A 25,916-nucleotide genomic window follows, 5' to 3' on the forward strand; every position below is an offset into this window, starting at 1 on the left:
GACATCTCAACATCAACTGTTCAGAGGAGACTGCGTGAATCGGGCCTTCATGGTTGAATTGCTGCAAAGAAACCACTACTAAAGGACACCAATAAGAAGAAGAGACTTGCTTGAGGCAAGAAACACGAGCAATAGACATTAGACTGGTGGAAATCTGTCCTTTGGTCTGATGAGTCCAAATTTGAGATTTTTGGTTCCAACCGCCATGTCTTTGTGAGACGCAGAGTAGGTGAATGGATGATCTCTGCATGTGTGATTCCCACCGTGAAGCATGGAGGAGGAGGTGTGATGGTGTGGGGGTGCTTTGCTGGTGACACTGTCAGTGATTTATTTACAATTCAAGGCACACTTAAACAGCATGGCTTCCACAGCATTCTGCAGCGATCCCATCTAGTTTGCACTTAGTGGGACTATCATTTGTTTTTCAACAGGACAATGACTCAAAACACACTTTCAGGCTGTGTAAGGGCTATTTGACCAAGAATGAGAGTGATGGTGCTGCATCAGATGACCTGGTTTCCACAATCCACAATCACAATGGTAAAAATGTAGAAAAACCCTTGAATTAGTGGGTGTGTCCAAATTTTTGACTGGTACTCTCACTCTCTCTTTCGCACTCTCGCTCTATATATATATGTATATATATATATATATATATATATATATATATACTGTTATAGTGTATATATATATATATATACACTACCGTTCAACAGTTTGGGGTCACTTAGAAATGTCATTGTTTTTGAAAGAAAAGCAAATTTTTTTGGTCCATTAAAATAACACCAAATTGATCAGAAATACAGTGTAGACATTGTTAATGTTGTAAATGACTTTTGTAGCTGGAAACGGCAGATTTTTTAAATGGAATATCTTCATAGGTTTACAGAGGCCCATTATCAGCAACCATCACTCCTGTGTTCCAATGGCTCGTTGTGTTAGCTAATCCAAGTTTATCATTTTAAAAGGCTAATTGATCATTAGAAAACCATTTTGCAATTATGTTAGCACAGCTGAAAACTGTTGTTCTTATTAAAGAAGCAATAAAACTGGCCTTCTTTAGATTAGTTGAGTATCTGGATCATCAGCATTTGTGGGTTCGATTACAGGCTCCAAATGGCCAGAAACAAATAACTTTCTTCTGAAACTCATCAGTCTATTCTTGTTCTGAGAAATGAAGGCTATTCCATGCGAGAAATTGGCAAGAAACTGAAGTGTCTAGTTTGAGAAACAGACGCCTCACAAGTCCTCAACTGGCAGCTTCATTAAATAGTACCCGCAAAACACCAGTCTCAACGTCAACAGTGAAGAGGTGACTCCGGGACTCTGAGTTGTAAAGAAAAAGCCATATCTCAGACTGACCAATAAAAATAAAAGATTAAGATGGGCAAAAGAACACAGACACTGGACAGAAGAGCTCTGCCTAGAAGGCCAGCATCCCAGAGTTGCCTCTTCGCTGTTGACGTTGAGACTGATGTTTTGTGGGTACTATTTAATGAAGCTGCCAGTTGAGGACTTGTGAGGCGTCTGTTTCTCAAACTAGACACTCTAATGTACTTGTCCTCTTGCTCAGTTGTGCACCGAGGCCTCCCACTCCTCTTTCTATTCTGGTTAGAGACAGTTTCCGCTGTTCTGTGAAGGGAGTAGTACACAGCGTTGTACGAGATCTTCAGTTTCTTGGCAATTTCTCGCATGGAATAGCCTTCATTTCTCAGAACAAGAATAGACTGATGAGTTTCAGAAGAAAGTTCTTTGTTTCTGGCCATTTGGAGCCTGTAATCGAACCCACAAACGCTGATGCTCCAGATACTCAACTAATCTAAAGAAGGCCATTTTTATTGCTTCTTTAATAAGAACGATAGTTTTCAGCTGTGCTAACATAATTCCAAAATGTATTTTCTAATGATCAATTAGCCTTTTAAAATGATAAACTTGGATTAGCTAACACAACGTGCCATTGGAACACAGGAGTGATGGTTGCTGTAATGGGCCTCTGTACGCCTATGTAGATATTCCATAAAAACCGCCATTTCCAGCTACAAAAGTCATTTACAACATAATCAATGTCTACAGTGTATTTCTGATCAAATTGATGTTATTTTAATGGACAAAAAAAAGGTGCTTTTCTTTCAAAAACAAGGACATTTCTAAGTGACCCCAAACTTTTGAACGGTAGTATGTATATATATATATATAAACAAATAGGCAACTAGGTCAGTGAAATGTAGTGAACTGTCTGTGATCAAAGAAACAAAAGACCTGTTCAACTGTATGTTTAACATATGCAAATAATATGAATGAATATATGTTGGAGTCAGCGGAATATATTGGACAAACATGCGTCTACTATATGTGACCTCTATGTACAGTGTGGGTAAAATAAAACCACATGCGTAGCCTATTTTGTGTACTGTAATGCATCATGTTAGGTTCATTCTTTCAACAATACATGACTGCTTCAGACATGAACCAACGAGGTCATTTTGAACCAATAGGATTTAACCAAGACCGTACCACAAAGTAAACATGTTTTTCCCCCTTCATTTTATCCTGAGGGGAAAATATGCTGAAAAATCGGCAATGTTAAAATCAACAGAAGTGAAGTTTGTGTGTGCACAACATATGAATGCCTAGGGGTTATCTGATCAGAAAGGCTTAGTTGGCATTATACTATTTGATACCTGAGGACATTGTGTGGACATGCACACTACACCACGCTAGCTACATTCACTGTTCCAATAGCTGTCCAGAAAGACTGCCAACAGACAATGACTCTCCTCTTTATCAAGCTTGAACAGGTGGGCTTTATGTGTGTCCCTGAATGGATGATTTTGGCATTAATGCGCATTATCTGGGGAATGGAGGCTCTCGTGGGAGATTCCCTCAATCTCTTGCGAGCGATGGCACACCTGTCTCTTCCTGTCCTTGTACAGGATATTCGTGATACAGGCCCCAAGAGCCACAGATGTCCTGGTGTCCCTTGAGGCAAAGATGAGGATCATGTCCCTATTGATTTGACACAAGCTGAAGTCAATGATACTTTCCCATACCTTTTTCAGACTACAAAGATTGCCAAAATTGCTGTACCAATTTTTGTCTCTATCTCTCCTTTCACAATGACCAATTGCCCCTCCCTTTCCCCACCTGAATGTACAGACTGTTTCTATGAAATTCCATCCCCCATGTTGACCAAAGCTGGTGTAGTCTTCCACTGCTCTTCATCCCACCCAGTCTATCTCACTGTGAGCAGTGGGCCTCCCAAGGACACATGAGGAAAACATAGCCAGACAGGGCTGACATTGATCTAAATCTACATCAGCGCAACCAGCTCTCTTGGCATCCTTAAAGGTATGCCTCCCCTCTCCTCTCCTCTTCTCTCTTCTCCTACCTCCCTTTGTACATGGTCTCGGCTTAATAGGAGGTCTGAGTTGTTAATCTTGGGCGTTTGTCTTGTTTGTCCCCCTAATCCTTTTGCCCCGTTGAATGGTTGGAAGTTTAAACGAATGTGGCAGCTGTGTGGGGGCCCATAGACATCTAACCGGAGGGGGAAATCGCTTGTTCGCTAAAGGTAATGGTAATTCATTAGCGTTGGCATCAAATCAAGCTTGATGAGTCAGTGAGACAGGCTCAGCGCCATCTTTCCTCTCCTAGGGTTTGTTTGGGTCTCCATGGCTCTATGGAGAAGCCCCTGTAGGTGCCATTCAGATCAGTCCATTTAGTCTGGCAGGCAGCCCACTGTCTGGACAAAGAAAGCATCGTAACTGTTTCAGACAGGACGAATTCATTGAAAATGGGTGTTGTTTCGGAGTGAGCATTGTTTGGTTGATGCTAACGGCCAATCGTAGCTTTTGATTTTAGCCCCCTATATGTATCCAAACTCTGCCATCAGCCGAGGGCAGAAGTACAAACAAAAACGTAATCGACCAATCGCAGAGCAAGAAAGTATGCCTAGGGTTAACCAGGGTGAAAGTAGAGTTCAACCTTCACTTATAAAGATCATATAATATTGGAACGCCTATTATCCTCTGCTAAAAATGTAATAGGTATAGCATGCACTCTATTACATAGTTCTCCATTATAGCTCCCCCATTGCCTAGTCCATATTCCTATCCTCCTCCACGTCTTCCTCTCTTCTTCTCATCTCTCAATCCTTATTTCCTTTCCTCTTCTCACTTCACCCCTTCCTTTCCTTTCCTCTCCCCTCCCAACTCCCCTTCCTCTCCTCACCACTGTGAGGAAGCTAAATCAAGACAGATTGTGCGTCCTCAAGCCCTGACAGCAGTGCCGTACTGATCACAGCATCACTTCTCCAGCTCTGCCTACGCCCAGCTTAGTGGCAGCCACAATGCTCTGATCTCGACACGAGCCTGACGACTGATGCGCTGAACACAGCATCCCCTGTGGCCAATCGGGGGAAATACAGAGGGCTGCAGCACTGGCTGTTGCATAGCACCCCATTTGGCCAAATAGATGCATATGGAAGCTGGAAGATAATCAATGACTAAGACAGTAGCTCTTGACTTGTCTGTCTGTATCTGAAAGGGGTCACCAGATAAGTGCAAAGAACTGGGAAACCAAATGTGATCTTAAAACACTGTTAGAACCCTTAAAAAATAGGAGAATACAAAGGAATAACCTGCTGACTGCCTTTTCACAGCCTCCCTATTGCATTAGGCTAATATGGAGCTGAGATGGACGTCATTTGAGTGGAATTTTGTCTTTTTCCAGTTCCAAGGGGAACTGCTTTTATCCTTTGCTATCATAGTCAGTATAAGTACTGGGATAAACACTGAAGCTAATATGGGTGACAACAAGATTCAGCACAGGATCACACTTCTGACACCCAAATGTTGTAAATTGAATACATATTGATCCTGGAATCTCACAGTAAACATTAGCACAGTTTTATACACTAGCCAGCGTGTCATCATTGCCACAGCATTATGAAGATTTCCACAAAAAACAATGAAGGGTTATCTGCTGTCTGACATATTGCTTGAGGAAAGTGTCAACGTTTTGCCACGAAAAGACTCTGTGCACTAATATATGGCACTGGCACAAAACATATACATTACTGGACATGATACAATGTTAAATCATAGACATTAATATAATGTATTATTTATCTTAAATATAGAAATGAGAGCTAATGAAAATGCAGACCATGTAATTAACCTCAGAATAATCTAAATCATATCAGATATACAGTATATTGTGAGAAAATAGTGCATTACCTGATAGTTATTGTTTGCAGAGATCATATCATGTACAAAATCAAATCTTCGTCTATGTTTTATATAATCAAGAATTTTTGTATTTTTATACTTGAAAAGAGGCTTCATAACCACATTTTAGATACATTCATTCTGTAAATGAGTTTATGAATGTGTGTTTAGTTTTTTCTTGTCATTGTTTTGGTTCCTGACTAACTACTTAGACCATTGAACACATTGTTAATATAATTTCTTGTCATAGATTCATTTGATTCATGGCAGAATACAAAGAAGACATGCAGTAAAACAAAAAAAAAACGGAAACTTTTGGGAGTCTTGTTTGAGAAACGACAGACTCTCCCAATAGAAATAAATGAGGAAGGGTTGTCAACTACTTACAGTAGCATTCCACCCAACTGGAACGGATAGAGGGAGAGGGGAAGAAAGAAATACAGAGAGAGCACATTTCCTCATCCCTCTTTACAAGTACTCACTGACGACTACCCACAACTCTCTTCTTCTATTGTAATTACAAGTAAAAAATATACTATGTCCAATATGGTTTCATGATGAATGTATGGTTGTTGGAGGTCGTCTGTAGGTGTTATAAATCATGTACATAGACAGAAAATATGTTACTCCTATGGATTTTTGTGTGAATTTCTTTTCTATTTTGTTGAGAGGAATGTAATCCAAAACAGCATGCACATACTGTACGTTCCTGGAATTTGCACGCTGGGATGACGAAAGGTTCTGTTACTTCTGTGAATAACTCTACTGTATAACTCTGTGTATGTTAGATCAAACATGGTACAGGACAATAGATTTTGTATCATGTGCAACAAGGTCGGTCAAGACCCATTTTACTGTCAACGTTAATGTAAAGAACAAGAGATTAAAATATTGAAGAGCAACCACTGTTATTCTGAGAGTGATGCTTGCGGTGTGAGATAAGTGTTGTTTGTGAGTACTGAAGAAGAATGGTGAAGTAACATAGTATGAATGTTAAAGACCAACTAACAGTGCAAATGCTATGCCAATTCTATGTATTGAAAGAACTGTTGCTGCTTTTTGTGAGAAAATCAACTATGGTACTTAACAGACCGCTGCTTTTGTACCTTCCTGTTGTGTTTTTGTGAGAATAAAAGTGACCCTCTTGTACACGAAAGGACTCGATTCAAATTCATTCAGTGTCTGAAGAACTCCAAACCAGTTTCATGTCTCATGACTTTGATGTTATAAATAAAGTAGCAGACATCACAGTATAAAATATTTATTAGTTCAAACCCAAAATAGTGAAACAAAGAAAAGGTTATCCATACACTTCTATATTAAAAATAATTTCAATATAGTACAAATCTTGCTCTAAGCTCCGTTCTGAGCTGTTGTAATCCTAGTAGTGCTAGGACAGAAGGACAGGTCATTATGCTTTTACACCAGATACAGCAGTTATTGGGATTGACAGGTTGCAGCCGTCTGAGTACCACAAATAGAATAAGCTATTAATATGACAAACAAATGGAGGGTCTTGTCTAGCTTTTACTAATGGTTATATACACAGTCCCAGTGTTGAATCTGCTTTAAACGTGTCCAAAAGCTCTAATGAAGATTGTAGAGAATGAGGGTGATTCTCATTTAAATCAAGTCGTTGAACTGTAGTCCATCCATGGCCAAGCCCTTACTCCTTCAGCAGTATGTAGAAACAGGAAGTATTTACAGGGAAATAGAGTGTATTTATTGTAGGTGTTTGTTGGGGATCAGAGAAGTATTAGGAAACAGCACCTCACAGTCGAATATTCCTGAAGCTGTACTTAGAGAGCAGGCAGTCAACAGTGAGGTTTGTTGTGGGCTGAACCACAGCTAGAACCAATCACCTGCCATGCTGGGTTAAGTCTAGGGGAGATATTTCAAGTTTGTGTGCACTCTATATCCATGAAATGAAATGAGAGTAATTGTTTGAATGGAGCTCGAATGTGTGTGCTTTCACAGGGAAATATCGGAAGAGACTTGGAGCTTTTGCCTGGGCTTCCACTTGGCGCCGACTCGGGACCCGTCTGTCCGCCTGTACGGCTGGTTCCTCAGGTCTAGCATGAGAGATGATGGATAGCAACAACACTGTGAGACCACAACCTGGAACAGGACTGGTCTAAGCATGCTTTGGTACTGACACCTGCCCACAACCACAGACAGACCGACACAGACAGACCGATACAGACAGACCACTGCACCAAGAGACCGAGAGAAACAGAGATATCCACAGACAGAGAAAGTGCTGCACAGGAGTCGTAGACACCTCCAGAGAGAGCGAAAGACAGACCTACACACTTCAGAGGGGATTATGTGGGGCTCTCATCACTGAAGCCAGAGTCGCAGAAGAGGCGAGAGGAGCGCTTGCCAGAGCGAGCCGTGAAGGGCACAGCCTTTAGAGCTGAAAACCCCAGAGAGAGAGATAGAGATAAAGAAAGAGAGAAGAGGGTGAAGGAGAGACATAACCAAGGGTGAGGAGAGATATACGCCCAGGGGAATGAGTGGGAACGACATGAAAAAAGGAGTGAAAAGGGGAGTGAACGGATAAGATGAAAGGGTATGAGTAGACATGGTAGTGGACATTGCATGATGATAGTTAGTTATAATGTACTTGTGAAAATGGAGGATGGCGAAAAATGGCATAAAAAATGGTGCAGAAAAACAAGCATTATAGTACTGTACATTTCTACAAGAGTATATCACAGCTACCGCTTTAGTTTAATTTCAGAATTGTATATTCATTATATTAGACATACACAGCAGACATACACTGTACGGGAGACCTTGACCCCTGACCCCACAAGGCCCACCTGTGATGATGTCCTCGATGGCCCCATCCTTGCCCTCCCGGACCAGGGGGATAACCTGCCGCCTCTTCAGCTCCGCTATCAGGTCCATCTGGGGCAGCTTGGCCATCATAGGTACCTGCTGGGGTCAAAGGGCAGCCAAAAAGAGTTGGGGGTCAAAATCAAAATGATACATGTTTTGAGGGTAAACAGAGTAGGTCAACTCTCTGTGTCTTATTGCATGGTTGCTAATGTGTCACCGACTACCTTCTGTGGTATTTCAGACTTAGCTGATGTCGACGGTGGCCCTGTCCTCCCTTCTCTGGACAACACATCCTGCTTTTTCCTCTGCTCATTCTCTTGCTCTGCTTGCTGCCAGGACCAAAAAAAGAACCTTTATGTATGGTATACTGTCACATTAGTACAACAGTTACTGTTTGATGTGTAGCAAAGAGCCCAGCATCAATCAATACATGTCATTAATCAATGTGGTGGCTAACCTTATAGGCCTTGATGAACCTCACGAAGATAGGGAAGAACATGGAGGGAGGTGTGGTTTTAGGGTTCTCTCCAAAGTACTTCACTGTTGATTCATACACATCCTAACAGGAGAAAAAATGATCTTCATTATACTGTACATCATTGTTTTCTGTAGCAGTAGTACTCACGTTATACAGATATGATCACCCTCTCCTAAATTCATTTATTCTAGTGTCATTAAACCATTACTAAGTTAGCCCCATTTAGTAGGCTGTACATTTTGACATTTTTTTTATTCTACAATATACTATATTTAGTAGGGAGAATTGACCTGGGCAGTCTTGCCATCTTCTACTACAGAGTCCAGCAGGTCATTGTTGCTGGTGAGGAAATCTTGCAACACAGGGTTGTCTTCCTGTACGGCAAACTCCTTCTGGGTCACCTCCATGCCCCTCTCCAGGGCACACACGTCCTGCAGAATACTATCCAGGGACACCAGAGCAGCCTTGTTCATGAAATGCAGCTCGCTGTGGAAGGCTTGGAGCTCAGGGTATTTCTCCTGGATGATGCTCACTATGAAGTGCAGCAGAGTCTGTTTCCGGTCTGTGGACTTAGTGTCTAAGAGCTAGATTGAACCAGAGCCATATATTTAGAGGCAACCAACGGAGAAAAGGATACAATGTGAAAAGGTTAGCCTGATCCCAGACCTGTATTTGCTTTATGACAGTGGTAGTCAGAGGTAGTTGGCGAAAGCACATACAGATCTGGGATCAGATAATGAAAATCAAGGGGTAGAGTACTCCATAAAAATTTGAAATAATCTGTGGCCCATTCGGATGATGCAGTTGTTACTCGTCTCCAATGGAATCAATTTAGAAGTTAATTGATGATTTGGGTAACTCTGCCTGTCATTAATTATGTTCAGCAATAATTTGAGTTAAGAGGCATACTGCCCAGCTCCACCTTAGTGTTCTAGTCCTTCAGTCACTGTGGCTGATTCAGAAAGGCCTGTCAGAATCGGTTATCTCTGGATCTCTCACTGAGGTGGAGTCTCATTTCAATAATTACTGTAGATAATAAATTCGATGCTGTGCTAAAACGACATTCTGCTAACCCAAGTGAATTTTATGGACTAGGGTTGGAGTACAACAGCAATGTGCCTTGTCGTCGGAAAAGGAACACAAAATGAGCCTCTAAGATTTGGTTGATAAATACTGTATGTCTGCTTGCAGTCTTTCTCACCAAGTCGAGACTCTGCAGGCGGAACCCATAGGCTGCACCTCTCTTGCTGCTGTTCATGTAGTTTCCAAAGGCTAGGATGATCTTAGGAACAGAAGAGGCATACCAAAGTGACACACCAATGCTGTGTAACCATACAAAACTAACCAATTGAACACAAACCATCCATGCAGTATATCAAAAGAGCTGTCTCCTGTCTCCTCAGTACCTCAAGGATCTTCTTCAGCTTGGTAGAGGACTTGATTGACATTGAGGCGGCGATGATTGCGTTGAGTTGCTATTGGAGAGATGGGAACATACATTATTATGATATTATGGTGAAGTTTTGCGCACCCAACTACTGTCCATGACAAAAACATTGAATAACATTGAAACCATTTTGAAATAACATTGAAATAACATTGTTTTTAGTGTTTTCTACTGACCGGCTGGATGAGCTGGATGCGCTCGGGGAAGTTGCCCATGAAGGTGAGTGTGCTGATGCGCTGGGCCAGCCGTGGGATCTTGCCAAAGCGTACCATAAAGCGGTCCTCCTTGGGGAGCTCGTCCAGGGGCCTCCCGTCTCGCTCGTAGTTCTGGATGAGCTTGACTTCATACTCTGAGGGGATGAAACGCTCCAGCAGCTCCAGGAAGTCCAGGCTCAGAGCTTCCTGGTTATACCTGTGTGTGTGTGTGTGTGGGGGGGGGTTATGTACAACAGTGGAGGCTTCTCAGAGAAGGAAGGGGAGGACCATCCTCCTCATTGATTTTCAGAAGGAAAAAAAATTGTAAAACATAAAAAAATAGATAAGACTAAACTAAATATATTCACGTCACCAAATCATTGATTAAAACACATTGTTTAGCAATGAAGGTCTACAGTTGCCTCAACAACACTCTGTAGGGTAGCACCATGGTGTAGCCGGAGGACAGCTAGCTTCCGTCCTCCTCTGGGTACATTGACTTCAATACAAAACCTAGGAGGCTTATGATTCTGTTTACGCGTGATCAGGGGTGTATTCATTCCACCGATTTATGTTGAAAATGTTTCTTAAACGGAACAAAACGGGGATAAACATATCTGAATTTGTCCAATAGAAACTTTTGTTTGCAACTGTTGGACTAATGACTACATCCTATATCAGCTAAATGCAGACAAGAGTGTGCAAGACGGTATTGAATGTATCACTGTCTGTCCATGTGTTACTGTCTGTCTCCTCAAATTTTTCTCTGTGCATCTACGTTGTAAACTTTCATTCATAGGCTAGGTTGTAGCAACTTCATGTTGGTTATAGGGAAAATTTGAGTATCATGTAATAGCCTAAACCTATCGCTGTTACATTAAACTGGGTGAATGGAATATGAATGACAGTCATCCAATATGCTGCAATAGAAATAAGGCCATGCTCACAAAGAAAAAAAATAACTGTCCTCCCTCATCTTTAACGACACTGACCACCACTGATGTACAACTACTACTTACTACAGAGACTGTTCATATTCTGAGATTACTGTATACCGACAACCGAAGTGAGTTATGAGTGTAATGAGTCTTCACACATTTCACATTGGTTATAAGTTCATCAGTTACTATCAAATGCTTAGTAAAACCATTGACAACCATATGTTTCTCTCTTTGTCTATACACAGTCACAATATAAAAAGTACTACATATCACATTTGGTCATTCAGCAGACGCTCTCATCCAGAGCGACTTACAGTCAGTGCATTCAACCACATGTAGTCTGACTATATCTAATCTTATGCACAAATGACATGTGGTATTATTCTTATAACAACTTGATAACAGACACGTACGTCTCTATAGCGGTGCAGATGTCTGAGTTGGCCATGCCTCCCTTGCGCAGGGTGATGGCCAGGTTCTTGGCCCTGTTGGACTCCAGTAGGGACACTTTGCTGGGGATCTTCTGGGCCACCTTCGCTCTCAGAGTCCCCACGTCAGCCGGGGCTGTCTGGGCCTTGGTCTTAAACTGCTCCTCAAAGGCGTCCATGTTCAACTCCTAGGACATGGAGGGGAGAGGTGGATAACTAATTCATGAGCTTTTGGTAATGGCCAAACTCAGTTAAACATCAGCAAGACTGGCCGTTGATAACGCAGGCTATTTTGTCATATGGCGGGAGACAGATCAGATAGCGAGAGAGAGAGAGAGAGAGAGAGAGAACTACATAGGATTTCAGTATTACACAAGAAAGAGAAACTAGAGAGCGGCTGAAACAGAGAGGAAGAGGGATTGGAGGACTGGAATGAGTAGAAACAGAAACAGCAGCCGCAGACAGATGAGGACATATTGAGATGGACAACAATACAGATTGTAAGCAGATAGCTAGCAGGGTACTGGGGTCTCACCCCCAAAACGTTCTCATCATCCAGCTCATTGAAGATGGTCCCAGCCACCTGGTTGGGTTTGAGGGCCTGCCAGTTGAATGAAGGCAAACAGTACTTAGTCTGAATGGGCTTCTTGTTTCTGTTACCTGTCCAGAAGAAGGACACATTAGTTTTGGTGGGGATCAATGAAGTGAACATTTCGTCTTTAGAACCACAACTAACAGAACTATCTTGACCTATCGCGTGTTAGCTTACCAGTTTGTCCATCATGCATACCCCCAAATGGTGGGGCCATTCCAATGCTTGGAGGTAGTGGCGGGAGGGCTATACCACCCCCTGGAAGAGGGGGGGGCAGAGGTGGTGGTGCCGTCGGGCATGGAGGGGGAGGAGGAGGAGGTGGAGGAGGAGGAGCTTGTGCCGTGACCTCTGTTGCACCAGGTAATGGAGGAGCAGGGGGTGGGGGCGGGACTACAGATGTGGGAGGGGCCACAGGTCCATCGACAGTCGTGATTTGTTCTGTGGAAGCAGGGAAATATGAAAAAAGGTAACATTTTTGGTGATGAATTTGATTCCATAAACCAAAATAAATGTATATTTTTGACATGGTTTCTGAGCCCATGTGTGTGGCTTGCAGCCCACCTGTTTCAGCATGGATGGAAACAGGAAGGATGAAAGGGACGACATGGAGGTCCAGGTGTCCCGAGGACGAGCGCTCCATTCGAATCAGTTGCTGGTCCACAAGCCCCTGAACTTTCTCCTCCAGCTCCACCAAGGCCTGGGCTGAACGATCTCTATCCCTCTGCCTCTCTCTTTCCCTCTCTCGTTCTATCTCTCTCTCTATCTCCCTCTGTTGTAGAATGGTCACCTGGGCACAGGACTCACGCAGACTCTCCTGTTACACAGACGCACATGTCCATGTGTTAGCCCTCTGAGCTACAGACTAGGCATTAGCTCAGGAACTAACGCAAGTCTTCTTTGTGAATGTCATGGACTGTAGTTAGATGATAGGACTACCTTTAGCAGCTCCACCTCTTTGGTGGTCTGTATGAGATGTTTCTCCAACTCTGACACTGTCTCCAACGCCTCCCTCTCACTCTCTTGCAATCTGCTGCTTATCTATAACATACACACACACACACACACGTAAAAACGTAAAAGAAACTTAAAAAAACACAGTACATCCAATCTACTTATTATAAATCTTCAAACACAATGTGCACAAGAAAAGCATGAACAAGTTCACAAAGGTGCAACACATCCAAATAAAGTTGACATAGCGGATGTGTGTTCTTGTACACATTCTTGTTTGTACATAGTGGACGCATGATCACCTGTGCATTGTGGTCCTGCAGCTCCTCCATGTGCTCCAACAGGGCGTTCTTGGTCTCCGCATCCTCCAGCAGAGCCCCCACATCAAACACGTTGTCTAGGTAGGCCTGGATCTGCACCAGCAGCCTGTCACTCTCCGTGAACTTTAACCTCTGCACATGACAGAGGAACACAGACACACATATACATAGACGAACATAGATACATTACTATTTTTCTATGTAATTATGTGCTCACACATGCATCATTTGTTAACCTTCAAATCTAGTCTCCCATGACAACAGAAACATAAAACAACAGAATGATGTGTCTTTGGGTTTTTGGTTATGATAAGGAAAGACAGTTGTACTAATGCAATCTCATAAGGTATTTAGAAGACACATTATTCACAAATCAGTGAGTATATTTGGATATTTTCTGAAAACATCTGACCATAATTCATGGTAAAGTCTACACCCGTTGTACTCAGCCAGCACATGTGACAAATACAATTTGATTTGATGTATCAGTGGTAAGGGGCAACTTCTCTCTGTGATTCAGTATCACTCACCTGGAGGTAGTCATCCAGGCCATGGTGGCTAAACTCATACTGCAGATGGACCCTGAAGTTCATGTTCTCAACTGAGTGGACCACGATGTTGATGAACTGCATGCACGCCACCTGGTGGACATAAACAGTAGGAGACGGCGTGGCACACCCCCCCTCCTCTTGTAGGCCCGCAGACCAATTTCACAACAAATATATGTATAAATTAGGAACTCAGTCAGGGTCTCAACTTACTGTTGATAATAATAGAATATAGAATAGAATTTCGAAATGTCAGCTAAATGTTTTTAGATTGATAAGTTAGTCGAGCAGCCAGCTATCCATACTTATAGTAAGCATGGTCAAATTACCGACCGGGGTGTGGCCCATTGATCATCAGTTATCATATTAAAAAGAGCAAACATTTTCCTCCATCCTATAGCAAAATGTGTAGAATTGCAAGACATTTGTTGTAAAACTGCTAATTTTTCTCTCCACCAATGGCAAAATACGCAGAGCAGACCCGTGATCCACTGCGGCCCCTCATGATGGATTAAACATTTTTGTGGCCCCCACCCCATCAACGTTGCCAATCCCTGGTTTACATCAATGGCGTCAGGTTGACATCTACTGTAATCAAGTCTGAGCATTTCTTCTTCTGTGCATCAGAGAAGGAGATGGACCTAATAAACATGAATTGTGCAATTTGGAGTCAGACTCACCATGAAGTCAATGTTGCTGTCTTCATTGGAGAAATACTCCATGAGCTTCTCGAAGCGGCTCCTCTCTCCACATACCTTATGAACGACATGGATTGAAGGGGAAAAGTTTTTCGACTATGCACATAATTCTGCACTGCAACACCACAAATATGCATAGGGTGGCAGTGTATCCTTAAATACAGCTTCCTGTACCCCACGCAACCGATATTTCACTTTGTATGCTTTTCTCCCATCCTCTCTACCCCTAGGCTGTCGCAAATGACTTCTAAAATGGAAGTTAACTGACTTCAATAATGACAGCTATAATGTCAGCATCACTCGGCCATACAAAGATGGGTTCGGAACACTCTCATAAGCAGTAAAATGTATCAGTTAGACTGTTCTATCCTGTGATATCCAATGGCTGTTTCGAACATGCAGTGATATGTCTTTAAGGGTTAACGCGCCTCCCCCCAGCCCACTCATGTCCACTAAATAATACAAGCCTGCTCTTCAACCTGCCAGCCTGTACCCAAACAATGCCCACGCTTTGCCTCTGTGGGCAACAGGAGCCAGCCTGGTACTCCGTCTTTCCGCCTCCACTTCTACACTCCTCCACCATGTGCTATCTATCATCTCTCGCTCCCTCCCTCCATCTATCTCTCACCCACACAGTGTGTCCGTGCTATACCAAAACGACTGTCACTTTTGATGCCAGAACTGCAGCGGATGCAAGGTCACTACTCTGAGGTATTGCTTAAGCAGTGTGTGCGATTAGGATGTGACAAGGTGAGAGCTCTGGATACTACAGTTATGGACTTTTATCAAGCTCATTTGAAAGTCTTGAAAGGTCAATCAATATTTCACAACTTGGTGAGTATTGTTTAAGCGATGCCTATTGCTGAGTGGCACATTATAGGGCTTTAAAAAGACGGACTGTAAGCAGTGGCGACCCATCATTCAGGGCAGGTGGAGCAGAGCCTGTTTACAGTAGCTGTTGCCTGTTTTGCATGTTATTTTGGCATTAATTCGTGTCACATATCAGTTTGCAAACAATGTAAAAACACATTTATTGAGTGAATAAAGCCGCATACAAACATTGTCTCTTTCTTGAGTAAGGCAGCTCCAAAATGCAGGTGTTTCAGCCTAGCTCAGTGCTTTCTGTGGTGGAGGGGCAGTCAACGGAAAATACAGAGCGTGGGCGTTGGTAATCTTCTCTTGTAGCGCCATGATTGGCTCGGTGTTCTGTCACTCATGGGGAAACTACGTCACCACAGAATCTACAGGGAGAGCTAGGCAGTTCAAGCCCCCCTGGGTGCTGCCATAGATTTACATTGGAAGTGCCCTTCCAAGAAGGCTCAAGGTCATTGACCACAGATAAAATGGCTTCAAATCACGTTATAAATACCATGGCTTTGATTGGACTGATCATGTCAACATCATACTTTCACAATCTTAGCTAGCAAGCTAGACAAGCAGTTATCATCATGAATCACGTCGACGATTTACTGGCCAATCCTTTTCAATCCTTGTCATATGAAGAGAAATTCTAGATAAAACGTATCGGTGCTCATCGGCCATGAACACTACACAACAAGTCGGAAATTGCAAATTCAATAATGAGTGGTTTGAAAGGAATCAGTGGCTAACTGCAAGCGTTGCAAAGCAATCAATATTTTGCTTCCCCTGCCTGCTATTTGGTGGAGAGTGTGTGAGGTCCAAGTCTGGGTTTAAGGGTTGAAAACATCTGTCTGAAAGGGTCTGTCTGAAAAGGATAAACATTATCCATGGGCCAGAAAAGATTGAATACATTGGCCATGCTGTCAATCCAGCATGACTTCTGCCGCGTTCAAAACAACTGGAAACTTGGAACTGGGAAATCTCAGACTTCAGTGAGGTCAAGACAACTGGGAAATACGTTCTGAACAGTCATCCAACTCGGAATTCCAAATTCCTCTTTCTAGAGCTCCAATCTGAAGATGTTGGACGTCATGATTCGGCCTTGTTTTTTTCAGAGTTCCCAGTTGTCTTGAAAGCACCATAAATCCAGAGAATGCCAGACTTTGATAAGACATTTTTATGACAAAATTTGCCCACAAGAAGAACCGCCGCGCCACCTTCCTGTTCAAGTGAACACAACGCGTCCAAAAATGTAATGTATACCGCTGCATAAATGATGTAATATGCCAGGGAGATATGTATACTGTAGCTAAGAAAGTAATACTATATTGTGTAGTAAGCTGTTCGTAGCTCATGTGCCTCACCCTAATAATTTGGTACCTTTCCCCCTCAGCCTCCTGTTCTGACTTGCTGGTGCACATGTAGCCTATAGCCTGTTTTAGAGAAATATCATCATCGAATATTGTAAGACCTTTCTTTGTCTGCTTATATGCCCCCTTTATTTATCCTACGGTTCTGACTTGATGTACAGGGAGAAAACTGTAAGAACGGCTAATGTTCTGAATTCTGTCGCTTTCCTTTTCAAAAGTGCTGAACAAATAGTTATATTGACTACATCCATCTTAGCTCGCTCATTAATGTCTTAATCGAAATGGCGGATGGCCTCTTATCCGCTCATCAATCCCTTATGCCATAGTTTGTACAGATCAATTATTACAGGCCTATTGCTTATATAGGTCTACCTTATTAGTATCTTATTCATCATTTTAGGCAATGTTGGAATGATTTCATTGTTTTGCTTACTTTGTGTATTATAATTAGCTCATGTGTTTTTCTTCACGAGGAGGGGATACTATATAATGTTGTTGGGTCTGTAACCATGCTTCCCATTCAAATATTTATTTTCAACAAAAAGTTCAGTAATAGACCCATGTACAGTGCCTTGCGAAAGTATTCGGGCCCCCTTGAACTTTTCGACCTTTTGCCACATTTCAGGCTTCAAACATAAAGATATAAAACTGTAATTTTTTTGTGAAGAATTAACAACAAGTGGGACACAATCATGAAGCGGAACTAAATTTATTGGATATTTCAAACTTTTTTAACAAATAAAAAACTGAAAAATTGGGCGTGCAAAATTATTCAGCCCCCTTAAGTTAATACTTTGTAGCGCCACCTTTTGCTGCGATTACAGCTGTAAGTCGCTTGGGGTATGCCTCTATCAGTTTTGCACATCGAGAGACTGACATTTTTTCCCATTCCTCCTTGCAAAACAGCTCGAGCTCAGTGAGGTTGGATGGAGAGCGTTTGTGAACAGCAGTTTTCAGTTCTTTCCACAGATTCTCGATTGGATTCAGGTCTGGACTTTGACTTGGCCATTCTAACACCTGGATATGTTTATTTGTGAACCATTCCATTGTAGATTTTGCTTTATGTTTTGGATCATTGTCTTGTTGGAAGACAAATCTCCGTCCCAGTCTCAGGTCTTTTGCAGACTCTATCAGGTTTTCTTCCAGAATGGTCCTGTATTTGGCTCCATCCATCTTCCCATCAATTTTAACCATTTTCCCTGCCCCTGCTGAAGAAAAGCAGGCCCAAACCATGATGCTGCCACCACCATGTTTGACAGTGGGGATGGTGTGTTCAGGGTGATGAGCTGTGTTGCTTTTACGCCAAACATAACGTTTTGCATTGTTGCCGAAAAGTTCGATTTTGGTTTCATCTGACCAGAGCACCTTCTTCCACATGTTTGGTGTGTCTCCCAGGTGGCTAGTGGCAAACTTTAAACGACACTTTTTATGGATATCTTTAAGAAATGGCTTTCTTCTTGCCACTCTTACATAAAGGCCAGATTTGTGCAGTATACGACTGATTGTTGTCCTATGGACAGAGTCTCCCACCTCAGCTGTAGATCTCTGCAGTTCATCCAGAGTGATCATGGGCCTCTTGGCTGCATCTCTGATCAGTCTTCTCCTTGTATGAGCTGAAAGTTTAGAGGGACGGCCGGGTCTTCGTAGATTTGCAGTGGTCTGATACTCCTTCCATTTCAATATTATCGCTTGCACAGTGCTCCTTGGGATGTTTAAAGCTTGGGAAATCTTTTTGTATCCAAATCCGGCTTTAAACTTCTCCACAACAGTATCTCGGACCTGCCTGGTATGTTCCTTGTTCTTCATGATGCTCTCTGCGCTTTAAACGGACCTCTGAGACTATCACAGAGCAGGTGCATTTATACGGAGACTTGATTACACACAGGTGAATTCTATTTATCATCATTAGTCATTTAGGTCAACATTGGATCATTCAGAGATCCTCACTTAACTTCTGGAGAGAGTTTGCTGCACTGAAAGTAAAGGGGCTGAATAATTTTGCACGGCCAATTTTTCAGTTTTTTATTTGTTAAAAAAGTTTGAAATATCCAATAAATTTCGTTCCACTTCATAATTGTGTCCCACTTGTTGTTGATTCTTCACAAAAAAATACAGTTTTATATCTTTATGTTTGAAGCCTGAAATGTGGCAAAAGGTCGAAAAGTTCAAGGGGGCCGAATACTTTCGCAAGGCACTGTAATTCCAGTTGATATTGCGAGGGTTGTTTTGTTTGTTTGTTTCCTCATAGGCCTAATAAAATACTTAAAATTGTAGGTCTCTCTCTCTCTCTCTCTCTCTCTCTCTCTCGTGACTTAAAGAAGAGTAAAGATAAGGCCTCAACATCTTACTGAATTTATCTGAACTACTGTAACATTTATCTGAATTTCTGTCGGTGTCCATTTTAAAAGTGATGAATGAATAGGCCTACCTCGTCGCAGCTCGTTTGCTTGCACTCGCTAATACTTAGAGCTTAGTGTTAATGATATAAGAATAAACATTATGAATTTACTGAACATAAATGTAATAATGTTTATGTATGGTTTAAAAGTCAAAACTCATTTTGCCGTTGGTTATTACTGAAGGAGAATGCGGTTGTTATCGACTTACACAAATCCACAAGGAGTCAGCAGTAACCACATTTGTTTAAGCAAGTCAGCTGTCAGCTATAGTTTTTAAAAAGGCAGTAAAGGAGGCTGAATGAACTGTTTCGCTGCCAGACAAGGTTCCGCTGATAGCCAGGTGTAGCAGTGGTAAGGATTCACTCCATGGTGCTGAAAAAAAAGCTCTGCTGTTGGGACAGCTTTATGTACCGGTAGGCACTAACAGTTTGTCACCATTACAGTGCAATTCGTGTATTGTTTAGTGTTGTGTTATGTTGTGTTGTGTAGTGGCTTTGCTGCCATGCATCTAAAAACAATTTTTTGAATTTGTCCAACCAAGATTTACATGCTAAAATCGCCACTGACTGTAAATAACCAATGCTGATATATCATGTGTTCTGATACTTCCTCATGCCACCAGACATGTGTCAGAGAAAACGAGTGAACGTCAGACATTTTGATAGACCTTTTGCTACTGAAAAAGTTGTCTGCTCTGGTAAATGTCCATGTCATTAACTGCTCTAGGGAGAGGTTTCTCATAACTACTGGACTGGGATAATTATACCAATCAGGACTTCAAAGACAAAACTGACCACAGATCAGTGCTCAGGGGCAACTATCCCTAAATACCACAGGTTGCAGTAGGGCATCTAATGCTAAGACCTAGCTTCTCCGTCTGTGACCATTGCTAATAATACCCAGGTCTACATCACAATGTCTGGCTAGCCCTATCCACAGGGGTCTTTCTCTGTTGGCAACAGTTGCTCCCTTGACAGACAGTGGGGAGAAGTCCAAGGAAAGGTTTAGCTGTCACGTCGCCAACAACTGTTAAGACTTTTTGTGCCCCCACCCCCTCCGGCACCTTCACCCCCTCCTGCTTATAGTGGACAACTGTCATGACAGCTGCCAAGGGGGTCATTGGGTGATATCTTTGGATGGGGGTTGAATAGGTTGATTTGGCATGTGCAGTTTTCACAAGGAAATCAAGACGACTGATGGCCACATCCTGAGTTTTTTCAGATCTCTGCATGTAAGTCATGTAAGCTTTGCGTAAATTGTGTGTTGATGTCAATGGGAGATTTGGGAAACTGGGAGCCTCTATGACCCGCAAACTCAACTCTGGACCTCAAAGCCAGTTCCACTGCATTTTTTCATTGTTCCGCTCTAATCAGGGACTGATTTAGACAGGTGGGTGCAATTAATTATCAGGTAGAACCAAAAACCAGCAGGCTCTTGACCTCGTAGGGTCAGAGTTGAATACTTCTGCTGTATGACATGCAATATGAAGATGGGAGACTTCAGAGGGGTGTAGGGCTTGACAGGAAGCGTTGGTGAAAAGACTGTCTCCATGGATACCCCTCTTACCTCTTTGAAGTTGTCAAAAGCGGAGAGGATGATGTCATGACCGCCCCTCACTAGACATACAGCAGCCAGCAGCTCCAGCACCAGAGCTTTGGTCCTGAGGGGTACAAGTGTTACACACACACACACACACACACACACACACACACACACACACACACACACACACACACACACACACACACAACAGTGGTCCTCACCTGGGGTTCCTGTTGTTGAGGCTGAGGGTGATCTCGTTCACACAACACGGGTGGGTCATCACCAGGTTAAACCCAGACTAAAACACACACGTACACACAGTTGTCAGTTCTCGCCATCTTCAGTCGTATTTCATACACTGCAGTGTGGACTTGATCCATACTGACGCAAAGTCTGTCAACTGTCGCTTTTTTTGATGGACAGTGAATTTACAGCGTAGGCGGGAGACATGAAGTTATTGGTGTGTAAAACAACCAAGCCATGACGCTGAAATAAATGTTACTTCTCCTAGCTAATGCTATTGAGTCACTCTGTTTTAACAGTAGAGATGAAGGTGGACAGGCCTGCCTGGCTAAGTGTTATAGGTTGAATTGTACCTGGTAGTTCATGATTGCACGGAGGCACATGATGCAGAGGTGAACGTCATCTTTCTGACTGACGAGGCGTGAGTTCCTCATCGCTTTCCTGCTGTGGAGAGCGTTGAATCTGCCCGGTGAGAAACGTAGCTGTTACTGACATGTTATTACTAATGCATAACGCTGCATTAGTAATAACACAAGGTTATTGGATAAAAAGAGGTTATTACATAAAGAGGTTATTACATAAAGAGGTTATTACATAACATCATGGTTGTAGTGACACACCTCCATCAAAGCCCTCGAAGTTAATAACTATAAAATCCCAACCCTATGTGTAATCTGTGCACGTTTATAATGTGTATATATTTCAAAAGAGATCAAATAAGCCCTGTGCCCACAACGTCATGTGTTTTAAGGCTGAATGGGACTCCATTTTGTCTAAGATGATGCAATCAAAGAATGAAGCAATGAAGCTTTCATTGCCACATCCACATGTCAATAGTCATGTTAATATTCACTTTGAAATATTTTGGTTAAATGACATCTGAGTGATTGAAAGGAGGGGAAAACAAATATAATAGACACTAGCAAAAGAGGGACAAAATGTTTTGAGAGAAACAGAGAAAAAACAGGTAGAAAGAGAAGAGTACAGAGGCGATGAACGAGAAACGTTCTCACACACCCCTCTTGGATGCATCAATGACAGGCAGACAGGGCCACAAAATGAACCCTCTCAGATGTCTGTTGGCAGGTGGAATGTCTGAGGGTTTTGCAGACATTGCTCACATTCCCGTCTATTCCATATTTACAACATAGATGAGAATGCTGAGAGGGAGGAAGGCTGCTTCCAACGTTTACCCTACAAAACCGTTGGTGTGACAAGAATGTGGCTCCTCCAGATGAAAAAGAGTACAGAGGATAGAGGTGTGTGTGTGTGTGTGTGTGTGTGTGTGTGTGTGTGTGTGTGTGTGTGTGTGTGTATGAAAGCTTGGGACAGACTAGTCCAACTTGATGCTACAGGTTAAGCTACAGTATGTGGTTAGCAGTACCAGCTGTACCAGATTCTCACATGGGTACGGCCAACCAGAAACGTTCCGGGAAATTTGAGAACATTTTCAAGCAGATCACACTCGTTCCGGGAATTCGAAACACACAAGGAACATTGTCCCAGGTTTGATTTGTTCCATGGCAAGGAATGTCATTGAACCGTGCTATAATGTAATTTACATCAAAGTGTATCAGGTTGTCAATGCCCATGGACCACGTGTTTTTATTAAACATTTCAACAGGGACACCACCCTATAATTTGAATGAGATGTAATCTATCTATAGGATGATTACAACACAGTCCACAGTAGCGTGAAATGGTTGGTGGGACAGAGAAACATAGATATACAGAGAGTGGACCATATCCCCTGAATCTGATCCAATGAATCTGTCAGACCTGTTTTATATCACAGTGCCTGGCCTGCCTCTGTATCCCATGATACTGTAATGTTGTTATAAAAGCGTGTGTGTGTGTGTGTGTTTGTGTGTCACCCTGACACCCGCTGAGTTGATTCAACCATGCAGTAACGTCAATCACAGACATCCACAGAGATCAATCTACAGACACATCAACTCCCATGGGGGTTAGGGGCAGTGTGCACGTTGTGTGTGTGTGTGTGTGTCACAGTGTGTGTCTGTGTATGGGTACCGGAGGACTGGGAGTCATGGTTCTTTCCTTACAAGTAACGCCCATGAATCTAGGGTGCAAGTACTACAAGTGTAGTCCAACCTCAGTCCCATCCAACAGACAGACTTTTATGCACTCATTGCGGCACCATAATTCTCTCCAGTTCCTGGTGACACTCACCTCACAGTAAGGGAACGAGCAGCTTTAGAAGCACTATGGATTGGAGAGTTACCGGCACTCCTCGTCAAGTCCTTCACAGATTTGTCCAGTGTGGCTGTCCCGTTGTCCAAACTGTCCATGTCATAGCTGAGGATCCAAAGTACAGATGTAGGATCTTAATTTGATAACTTTTTTGTTGCAGGAAATGCAGATTAACTTTGTGATTTACATGCATTCACTGAAAACCCACACTAACACACAGTTATATTAGCAGTATTGCACTTTTAATGTAGCCAACATTTGGCCATGCAATAGCTTAACCACCGATCAAGCAACATTATGGACTAAACATTAAAATTCTGTTGCTGCAGGATTATTTTGCTGTGACAATATAGGTCAAATTAAGATCCTATATCTGTAGAAGAAATTTGGACATGAATGGTATAGGTGAAACAATATTATCAATATGGAATATTCAAGTTATGTTAAATGTTCCATCTAAAGCCCTCTGATATTTTTCACTACTAAAGTGTCCCCCGAAAAAAGAAGGAAAGACCCAGAGCCCCCATAAAGAACCACATCAAGATGGACACTCAAGGTCAAAACCTTGCCTTTTCCTCTCAGATTGTCTTATCCATACAAGGACTGGTACTCACGTGACGGCACATTGGGCGAAGGACATATAGTCAACCAGGAAGTCCAGGCCCCGGTTCTCCTCACTGAGGAACTCCTGAGCCCAGCTGGAGTGAAGGGGAACAGGATAGGATGGGAAACAGGAGGGGGAAAGGATAATAAGACCCAATTGGCACACCTTAAAACGATTAACAATTAAGTACATACTGTACTGTGATACTTGAACACAACATCAATTTACAACAATCAAGCATAACAACAGTATTCACAAGTTCACAACTGATTTGTTTTGTTCATCATGGGCTGCAGCGTACTGTGTTACATTGTGTGGTGTAGACTGTGTTTGTTGTGTATGGCATTGTACATTTTTTGTGCTGAATGAAAATAAAAAAAACACGAAATATCACAAAAAATAAATAAGTAAACATCTGGAATTTTGGTTTATCCAAGTGACAGTAACCACAGCATTAAAACATCAATTTCACTCGACGAAACGCTGAAAGAATCTCACCAACACTACGACTTCATTCCCACACTTTACAACAAGCAACTGTGGTGCATAGTTTACAAAAGCACTTACATCTGACTGGAGCTGCCAAATAGCATCTAACCCTGAAGCTAGACCCTGCAAGCCTAAATCCAGCATCTTATGGTTTGCATATGAGTATCAAATCATTGTATTGTATTTCAGTGCACTCACCCAATGCTCTTTTATAGGATTCCTTTATAGCGCTTTTATAATTATCAATGAGCTAATTCATCCCACCTCCTCTCCCCTGTAACTATTCCCCAGGTCATTGCTGTAGATGACAATGTGTTCACAGTCAAATTACCTGGTAAAATAAGAGTAAACAATATATAAAAACAACCAATAGATTTGAGTAAGTGGAAAAGTTGGGTAAAGGGGGCAGGTCTCACCCAATATGATTGGTCCTCAGGGAAATTTCCAGCTCTCTCAAGACCTGTGTGGACTCCTGGACACGCCTCTTGAACTGTCATAACAAGGTCGTTATCGTTGTGGAGAAATGTTTGATGGTGTATAGTGAACTAAACAAGCAGTGACCTACGTAGCTATGGATGAAACCAGTTTTTTTTAAACATAGCTTTTGCAAATTCATTGGATACCAGTGATTAATTCCAGGAATTATGTTTTTGAAAATAGCCATAGCCCAGATGGGCCTGGTACAGGACTGTAATGGTACAGTACCTTACGACTAACCCCTCCCTGGTCAAGATAACTTCTGAGCTTCAGCAAGTAAGCAGAGGGTGGATTCTTCACTTGGAACCGTTCCTGTAGGAAGAAGAACAGACAGACAGACAGACAGACAGACAGAGTGAGACAGAGACAGAGAGAGAGCGAGCGAGCGAGCGAGCGAGCGAGCGAGATAGAAAGAGACAGAGAGAGTGATAGAGAGAGAGACAAAGAGAGACAGAGAGAGACAGAGACAGAGAGAGACAGAGACAGAGAGAGACAAAGAGAGACAGAGAGAGAGAGAGATGGTAGAGTGTATCTAATTATGTTGATTGCATGGGTGCACTATGGGAGAAAGGGACCAGAGGGCAAAACTCAACAGTCTTCACAGCCTTAATGATGACACTGCTTAATTTATGCAAACATAACCAATGATATATCCGCTGATGAGGCTAAACCAATGTTGGGACATGTACACATGCATGTCGGGATGCCAATCTATCAATCGATGCCAGGTCAGAGTTGAGGCAGAGGGCCTTTGATAACAATGGCTTTAACTCTGCTAAAATAAGAGAAGGGACAACATTGAACCATTGCAGGTCTGTGCTGCGGTGACGGTAACAGTGACAGGTGTCCTGTATGTCACTCCCCTCCGAGCCTCAGGAAGTTATTGCCTCCTCATGGTTTCCACAGCAACCTACAATATTGATGAGGTTGCCAGCAGGACACATTGTGTGTGTGTGTGTGTATGTATGTGTGTGTGAACAACCACTCTCATTGTGTTAGTGTGTCAATGAGGTGCTTTCCTAGAAACAAGGACACACTGACAAAAACAAACACG

General features: G+C 42.5%; 1 protein-coding gene across 6 annotated transcripts in view; it reads right to left on the bottom strand.

The window, feature by feature from the left end:
• Nucleotides 1-6,470: 6,470 nt before the first annotated feature.
• Nucleotides 6,471-25,916, bottom strand: part of LOC106579340 (formin-like protein 1) — a 50,849-nt gene continuing 31,403 nt past the window's right edge. The window contains exons 3-26 of one of the 6 annotated variants that reach the window (XM_014159177.2): nt 25,091-25,174; nt 24,802-24,875; nt 23,907-23,990; nt 23,272-23,397; nt 21,435-21,543; nt 21,060-21,136; nt 20,863-20,956; nt 14,649-14,723; nt 13,951-14,061; nt 13,403-13,552; nt 13,086-13,187; nt 12,711-12,963; nt 12,327-12,587; nt 12,093-12,217; nt 11,543-11,745; nt 10,171-10,405; nt 9,954-10,022; nt 9,749-9,829; nt 8,838-9,131; nt 8,527-8,628; nt 8,294-8,398; nt 8,051-8,168; nt 7,531-7,641; nt 6,471-7,297 (exon numbers count right to left, since the gene is read on the bottom strand). In XM_014159177.2, coding sequence (XP_014014652.2) covers nt 7,550-7,641; nt 8,051-8,168; nt 8,294-8,398; nt 8,527-8,628; nt 8,838-9,131; nt 9,749-9,829; nt 9,954-10,022; nt 10,171-10,405; nt 11,543-11,745; nt 12,093-12,217; nt 12,327-12,587; nt 12,711-12,963; nt 13,086-13,187; nt 13,403-13,552; nt 13,951-14,061; nt 14,649-14,723; nt 20,863-20,956; nt 21,060-21,136; nt 21,435-21,543; nt 23,272-23,397; nt 23,907-23,990; nt 24,802-24,875; nt 25,091-25,174 — 3,024 coding nt within the window. In that variant the 3' untranslated portion in view covers nt 6,471-7,297; nt 7,531-7,549. Of the gene's footprint in view, nt 7,298-7,530; nt 7,642-8,050; nt 8,169-8,293; nt 8,399-8,526; nt 8,629-8,837; nt 9,132-9,748; nt 9,830-9,953; nt 10,023-10,170; nt 10,406-11,542; nt 11,746-12,092; nt 12,218-12,326; nt 12,588-12,710; nt 12,964-13,085; nt 13,188-13,402; nt 13,553-13,950; nt 14,062-14,648; nt 14,724-20,862; nt 20,957-21,059; nt 21,137-21,434; nt 21,544-23,271; nt 23,398-23,906; nt 23,991-24,583; nt 24,717-24,801; nt 24,876-25,090; nt 25,175-25,916 lie in introns of all 6 variants that reach the window. The other 5 variants (XM_014159180.2, XM_014159175.2, XM_014159179.2 and 2 more) reach the window with 5 other exon arrangements.

This window comes from Salmo salar, chromosome ssa19 (genome assembly GCF_905237065.1).
Source record: "Salmo salar chromosome ssa19, Ssal_v3.1, whole genome shotgun sequence".
NCBI lineage: Eukaryota > Metazoa > Chordata > Actinopteri > Salmoniformes > Salmonidae > Salmo > Salmo salar.